This window comes from Perca flavescens, chromosome 7, assembly GCF_004354835.1.
Source record: "Perca flavescens isolate YP-PL-M2 chromosome 7, PFLA_1.0, whole genome shotgun sequence".
Lineage (NCBI taxonomy): Eukaryota > Metazoa > Chordata > Actinopteri > Perciformes > Percidae > Perca > Perca flavescens.
Window position 1 is genome coordinate 5,545,578 of NC_041337.1, and position 8,019 is coordinate 5,553,596.

The 8,019-nt window shown below is 42.5% G+C and overlaps 1 protein-coding gene across 1 annotated transcript in view; it reads right to left on the reverse strand.

Annotated features, from left to right (window-relative positions):
* The window catches only part of LOC114558207 (CMRF35-like molecule 9), a 30,645-nt gene extending 25,321 nt beyond the window's left edge, over positions 1 to 5,324 (reverse strand). Inside the window, exon 1 of the mRNA XM_028582018.1 lies at positions 5,218 to 5,324. Coding sequence (XP_028437819.1) covers positions 5,218 to 5,257 — 40 coding nt within the window. The 5' untranslated portion in view covers positions 5,258 to 5,324. The remainder of the gene's footprint in view (positions 1 to 5,217) is intronic.
* Positions 5,325 to 8,019: the final 2,695 nt, after the last annotated feature.

Here is an 8,019-nt window from a genome sequence, read left to right on the forward strand (position 1 = left end):
AGTGTGGGACCGTCTGAGTTTATCACATATTTTACACATCAACTGTTAAAGGAGCATTTATCAGAGTTCACAATGATGAAAATATGCAGCTCTAAATACAACTGTTAGACTAAACATGTTGAGTTATTTGAAACATCAGCAGCTGTCAGTGAACAGTTAATAACATGACTCTCAGTAGAAACTCACCATCTGTAACTCGGATCTCAAACTTCTCCTTTCCATCTGGAAACAAAGATCTGACCAAACTACATTGGTACCGTCCTGAGTCAGACTGAGTCAGGTTTGTGATGCTAACATTCAGAACTGTAGAAAATGTTGAAATCTGTTTATATACGATGCTGTATCTGCCTTTCTGAGCTGTGTCCTCTTCTGTGTCAATGAGAATGTCTCCATCTTTACATTCATCCTTACAGAAGATACTCCTCTCTCCAGGTAAATTGAAGGAGCATCTAACTGTGATGTTTCCTCCTTCAGTTCCTGTACTCTCGATGATTTCTGCATTGATTAGACCAATGTTTCCATCTTGCAGTGCTGTTAAAAAAAGTTAACAATCAATAGTTACTATCTGTACTTCCTGTAAGATGTTGCAGTCTGATTTGTTTCACATTTCCATAAATCATACATAGATCCCCACAGTCATACTGGGAGCTGCCCAGTTCAACCAGTCTGTGACTGAGGGGTAACAGTTTAAAACAACAGAGATCTGGATTCTTTCAGATTTCAAGCATTAAAATAATCTCACAGTCTGACTCTGATTTAATGTTCCCCAGAGAATAAAAACAACTCAAAAAGCAATGAAGTGATTCAGTCAACAACAATGAAACACATGGAACCATTATAATAGAATAAAATGTCCACATGCAATGTCAAAATAAAAAAGGAATTAAAAAAAGGATGTATTCATGAACTGTAGTTTTGAAAATGCTGTTAGACTGTTGAGCTGTGCCTTCCAGGTTCCTCTGTGTTTCTCCTCTGTAAGATGGCATTCATTCATTAGTGGGAATGCTGTTCAACAGCATTCCAACTATTGTTATCCTGTTCTTTATTTTTCTTCTTAATTTTAATTTTATTCCGTACGTTTTTTGGCTCTGCGTAACTTCTGCATACTTTCACCTATTTAAACCATTCAGCTTTTCAAATGTTCAGCTCTTTCAGCTAATGATGGGACTTCTTCAACTTTTTTTCTACTATTTATACTTTTTAAAATTTTAAGCGTTTTCAAACTTTTTTTTAACATTAAAGTCAATGAGAGCAGGCTTCAACTCCTTAAAATCTTCTTCTGCTTTAAAATGTATCTCCTCCTACATTCTTCCACCTACAGACGTGATTCAAACTTTAAAATATTCACAAAATATTCAGCTATCCGGGGTCTGCTTTTCAGGTTGATATATTTTACAGTTTTTGTGAAAAAGCTGTTTAATTTTAGTGATTATTTCAGGAAAGTTTATCGATTAAACATAGTGTGTATTGCGCTGCTTAGAGTGGTGATGTCATCGCTCAGAGGGTGAAGCTTCAAAAAAATAATCTTTGTCTCTTCTCCAAAAACTGCTCTCACGCCCACAATATCTACTTGTCATACACAATTTATACATCAAAACGTAGGTATTGTGATACGTCTCATACTTTTGGCTCAGCGAGCTTCCAAATGATGAGAATAACAAATTTGCCTCCATCCGCTCCAATGATAAAAGAGGTCCATCTTTTCCAGCGAAGAGCAGAACGAACCACTTTTTTAAATCACTGATATGCCCACATTTTTATGTTTATCCATATAAATTTTAGACCGATATGTTCACAAAGGCCGTGTGTCTCTAACGGTCAAGTTGCTGTTTCAATAGCATGTACTGTTGTGGATTTATTAAGTCTTGTTAGAAGAGTTCTCCCACACTGTCTCTCACTAATCAGGTGCAGGGATTAATGATCAAAGAGAGGCTTTATAAGTGCTGAAGGAACATTGTTTGTCTGTTCTGAAGATAGTGCAGTGGTTATGGCACATGGCTAGGGTGTGGGGGGTCCAGGTTCAAATCCCACTGTGACACCTCAATCATGTTCCTGGCAAAGGTGTTATTTGACTTTTTCAACTACTCTCACTACTTCAACTTATACTCTCACTACTTCAACTTATTTTTACGGTTTTAAGCTATTCATCCAGTTTAGCTTTAGCAATTCAGCTATTCATGTTTTATTCTGCAAACACACACATGCACACACGCAAGCACACACGCAAACACATCAAAGGGAGGCTTTATAAGTACTCAAGGAACATTGTTTACCTGTTCTGACTATAGCACAGTGGTCATGGTGCGTAGCTGTGGTGTGGACGGACTGGGTTCAAATCCCCCTGTGGCACATTAACCAAAGTGCCCTTGACCAGGATGGCAATTGACTTCTTCAACTTATTCTTATGGATTTAAGCTATTCATCCAGTTCAGCTTTAGCTATTCATGTTTTATTTTGCAAACACAATCACACACACACACACACACACACACACACACAGACCCACACTCAAAGACAGACAAAGTCACACACACACACACAGTGTGTGACTAACTATGATCATCAGGCTATATCATTTGCGTTCCACTTCTGTCTGTCTGTCTGTCTCCTTATCTGTCTGTATCCCTCCCTCCCTCCTTCTTTTTCTTTTCTGTCTCCCTCACTCCCTCTCTATCTCCTTCCCTCCCTCTCTGTCTCTCTCCCTCCCCCTCCATCATCTCTCTCTTTCCCTCTCTCTCTCTCTCTCTCTCTCTCTCTCTCTCTCTCTCTATCTCTTTTTCTTTATCTCTGCCTCTCTCTCTTTCTCTCTCCCTGTCTCTGTCTCTCTCTCCTTCTCTCTTCATCCCTCCTCCTCCCTCCCTCTCTTACCCCCTCTCTTCCTTTCTCTCTCCATCTCTTTCTTTCCCTCTCTCTCTCCCTCTCTCTCTTTCTCTCTCTTTCCATCTCTCTCTCTCTCTCTCTCTCTATCCCCTCCTCTCTCTCTTTCCTTCTCTTTCTCTCTTTGTCTCTCCCTCTCAGACCTCACAATAATCTACATATTTTGTCATTTTTCAACTTTTGAAGCCAACAGTTCAGTTTAGCGTCAACTTTTAGCTTTTTAATGAAATTCATACTTCTTAAAACGATTTCCACTTTTTCTACTACTCTCACTACTTCAACTACTACAAACATTCACTGGCCAGTCGTTACCATGACAACAGATACACACCCAGATACTACAGGCAGGAATATGAACTTTAGTCTGCCTTCTCTCATCTATTCTCTTGTTCTGGTCTGTCTGTCTGTCTTCTCTCGCTCCCCCTCTCTATCTCTCTTTTTCCATCTGCCTCTCTCTCCGTCTCTCTCTCTTTCTCTCTCTATCCCTCTCTCTCTCTTTTTCTTTCACTCTCTCCATCCCTCCTTCTCCCTCCCTGTCTCTACCTCCCCCTCTCTTCCTTTCTCTCTCTCTATCACTCTCTTTCCCTCTCTTGCTCTGTCTCTTTCTTTCCCTTTGCCTCTCTCTCTCCCTCCCTATCCTCTTTCTCTCTCTTTCTCTCTCTATCCCTCTCTCTCTTTCCCTCTCTCTCTCTCCTCTTTCTCTCTCTTTGTCTCTCCCTCTCTCTCCTTCTCTTTCTCTCTCTTTGTCTTTCCCCTCTCTCTCTCTCATCCCCCTCTCTCTCCCCCTCTCTCTCTTCCTCTCTCTCTCCTTCTCTCTCCATCCCTCCTCCCTCCCTCTCTCCCTCCCTCCCTCCCCTCTCTCTATTTCTCTATCTTTCTTTCCCTCTCTCTCTCCTTTCCTCTCTATCCCTCTCTTTCTCTCTTGTTTGTTCTATGCAATGGATATGGCTGATAATAAGTCTTTTTAGTCAATTTATTGAAACTTCCACTTTTGACAGTATTACAGTTTAGCTTACCGCTTTTCTACAAATGTATTTCAAGAAATTATTTTATTATTATATATTATATTATATTTTATATATATATATATATATATATATATATATATATACAAAGTCACTGCAGGGGGGCCTCCAAATTATTTCAAATTATTGCAAAAGTTTTTTAATCAATTAACTCAAACATATGATTAACAAATATAAATCCTCACTGATGATAGGCTTACTGATCTATACGTAAGGTAGTCTCTAAGATTGCCATCCCCAGATACAGTTAAATGTAAAGATTCACTGTATCTGCCACATGTATGTGTAACATTAAAATCATGCAAACAATTATTATTTAAATAGCTTAGTGTTCTATGCAAAAAAGTATGTATGAAGGCTTTAGGCCGCCCTTCACGTTATTATAGGCCCAGTTTAATATGTAACTTCATTTTATACAATATATGTAATAGAGGATCCCTGCTCTGTCTCTCTTTCAGTTAAGGGGTCCTTGGCTTAAAATACGTTGAAGACCCCTGAAGTAGTTCATTAGATAGTTTCCTTTTTGGTGATCAATTTCTTTTTAAACCAAAGTGTTGGGATGGGTTACAAGTTTGTTGAGCCTCACAGAAAATCAAGGAGTGGCATCTCATCTCATTATTAAAAGAAAAGATAAAGTCAGAGCCTGTACTGGTGAGATGATGACCTTCCTTCCTCTTTTCTCCCATCCTTTCTCTCTGTGAACCTCTATAGGTTTAGATCTGGAGTTTCCTGTGATGTGAAGCTACAACAAACTATAGTCAGGGGGAAGCAGCAGAACTATTTCCTCTGTTACAGTTAGAATACAACATTAATAACTGCTTAGAAAACCAGTACAGCAGAACAACAGGCACAGGTCCAAAGTGAATTAGATTAATAATGAATAAAAAGTTAACTAATACCCAGCAGTATGTAAAGTATTTAGAATGAGCTTTCCCAGCTGCAATATTAACGTGATGAACACATGAATGCATCAATAATTATAATATTATAATCTGCATTATTCTAAAAGGGGCCATTCTGCATAGTGAAAACTTTCACTTTTGGTACCTTAAGTACATTTTGATGATAATACTCAATTTATTCACGCTGTATTTCTACTGTTATTCAGAGTAAAAGATCTCATCACATCCTGTTTTAACCACAGAAACCAACGATATTGGAGTAATACAAGATGTGTTGTAACAGAGTTTACTCATGAGAAATTGTTTCCCTTCTACTAAAAAGTTGAACTGAGCGACTGTAAATTAATAAAATAAAGAACAATTTCAGAGTAAAAAGAAACAGAATGATAGAACTAGAAGCTGAGTTTACTCACTGAGGAAGAAGAAGCAGATCAGAGACTGACAGACGTTCATGTTGGAGGATCTGATGGTTTAACGCTGCCTCTCTTTCTTCTTCACTGGTAAACCAGGAACTGTTCACTTCTCTAAATGATGGAGTCCTTCCTCCAAACACATCACTCCCCCCTCTACTCTCCTCCCTTCTTTGAGTGTTTCTGGTTCCTGGTTGGAACTTAAAGAGCCATTAATGTCATATTTCTGTCTACACTGCTAAAACCCACACAGATTCCTCAGTTTATAGTTAGATATTTCTGTCTACACAACAAAACATCTCCATCTTTTAAATAATTTTTGCCATTTTGTCTTTTTTTCATTTAAAGAAACACACTGCAGTCCTGCCTACCTGGAGCAGATGACCAATAATAGAAGGCCGGCTTAGAGTTGCGTAACACTTCAAAGGTAACTACAGTTTTTTTTAAACTTGGACCCCATTTCCTCATGCGTCCACTAAAAGGGATTTATTTTGGGACTGACAGGCTCAGATTGTTACTAAAGGTGTCTAACAACATTATCGATCTCAGGACGGGACTTTTTGTCCGAAGACAGCGGTGTGGAGAGTGGAACGCGAGACGAGAAAAAGGCGTTCAGGGAGTCTGTTGTTTTGGAGTAGGCTACAGAAATGATAGGCTCCTGTTATCTAAAAGATTTTCAATGAAATGGCTCAATATTTAAATGATTTTGAGTTTTTCATAATTGGATGGCCGCCCGTCTTTATTTGAGCCAGAATATAGTGTATGGATAAACTGTCAAAACCATTTAAATTGAAAGATTTTTTTCATTCTTTAAAATCCAACATTATAGATATGACAGGAAATATCCATCCATCTTTGTCTGCTTATCCAGTATTGGGGGAGCAGCTCCAGCAGGGGACCCCAAACCTCCCTTTCCTGATCAACATTAACCAGCTCCGACTGGGGGATCCCGAGGCGTTCCCAGGCCAGGTTGGAGATATAATCCCTCCACCTAGTCCTGGGTCTTCCCCGAGGCCTCCTCCCAGCTGGACGTGCCTGGAACACCTCCCTAGGGAGGCACCCAGGGGGCATCCTTACCAGATGCCCAAACCACCTCAACTGGCTCCTTTCAACGCGAAGGAGCAGCGGCTCTACTCCGAGCTCCTCACGGATGACTGAGCTTCTCACCCTATCTCTAAGGGAGATGCCAGCCACCCTCCTCAGGAAACCCATTTCGGCCGCTTGTACCCTGGATCTCATTCTTTCGGTCATGACCCAGCCTTCATGACAATAGGTTCGCAAACAAAACCCCAAGGTACTTGAACTCCTTCACTTGGGGTAAGGACTCATTCCCTACCTGGAGTAGGCACTCCATCGGTTTCCTGCTGAGAACCATGGCCTCAGATTTAGAGGTGCTGATCCTCATTCCAACTGCTTCACACTCGGCTGCAAACCGATCTAGTGAGTGCTGAAGGTCACAGGCCGATGATGCCATCAGGACCACATCATCTGCAAAGAGCAGCGATGAGATCCCCAGCCCACCGAACTGCAACCCCTCCCCACCCCGACTACGCCTCGATATCCTGTCCATAAATGTTACAAACAGGATTGGTGACAAAGCGCAGCCCCGGCGGAGGCCAACCCTCACCTGAAACGAGCCCAACTTAATGCCGAGAACCCGGACACAGCTCTCACTTTGGTTGTACAGAGATTGGATGGCCCTGAGAAGAGACCCCCTCACCCCATACTCCCGCAGCACCTCCCACAGTATTTCCCGGGGGTCCCGGTCATATGCCTTTTCCAGATCCACAAAACACATGTAGACCGGTTGGGCATACTCCCAGGCTCCCTCCAGGATCCTTGCGAGAGTGAAGAGCTGGTCCGTTGTTCCACGACCAGGACGGAATCCGCATTGTTCCTCTTCAACCCGAGGTTCGACTATCGGCCGAACCCTCCTTTCCAGCACCTTGGAGTAGACTTTACCAGGGAGGCTGAGAAGTGTGATACCCCTGTAATTGGCACACACCCTCTGGTCCCCCTTTTTAAAAAGGGGAACCACCACCCCGGTCTGCCACTCCTTTGGCACTGTCCCAGACTTCCACGCAATGTTGAAGAGGCGTGTCAACCAAGACAGCCCCTTCACACCCAGAGCCTTGAGCATTTCTGGACGGATCTCATCAATCCCCGGGGCTTTCCCACTGTGGAGTTGTTTGACTACATCAATGACCTCCGCCTGGGAAATTGACAATGATCCCCCATCATCCTCCAGCTCTGCCGCTAACATAGAGGGCGTATTAGTCGGATTCAGGAGTTCCTCAAAGTGCTCCTTCCACCGCCCTATTACCTCCTCAGTTGAGGTCAACAGTGTCCCATCCTTACTGTACACAGCTTGGATGGTTCCCCTTCCCCTCCTGAGGTGGCGAACAGTTTTCCAGAAGCACCTTGGTGCCGACCGAAAGTCCTTCTCCATGTCTTCTCCAAACTTCTCCCACACCCGCTGCTTTGCCTCTGTCACAGCAGAGGCTGCATCCCTTCGGGCCCTTCGGTACCCTGCAACCGCCTCCGGAGTCCTCTGGGATAACATATCCCGGAAAGACTCCTTCTTCAGTCGGACGGCTTCCCTGACCACCGGTGTCCACCACGCTGTTAATGGGTTACCGCCCCTTGAGGCACCTAAGACCCTAAGACCACAGCTCCTCACCGCAGCTTCAGCAATGGAAACTTTGAACATTGTCCACTCGGGTTCAATGCCCCCAGCCTCCACAGGGATGCACAGGAAATATGGAAAAGCATAATAGTTGATCTTAAATAAGTTTTGGTATTTTC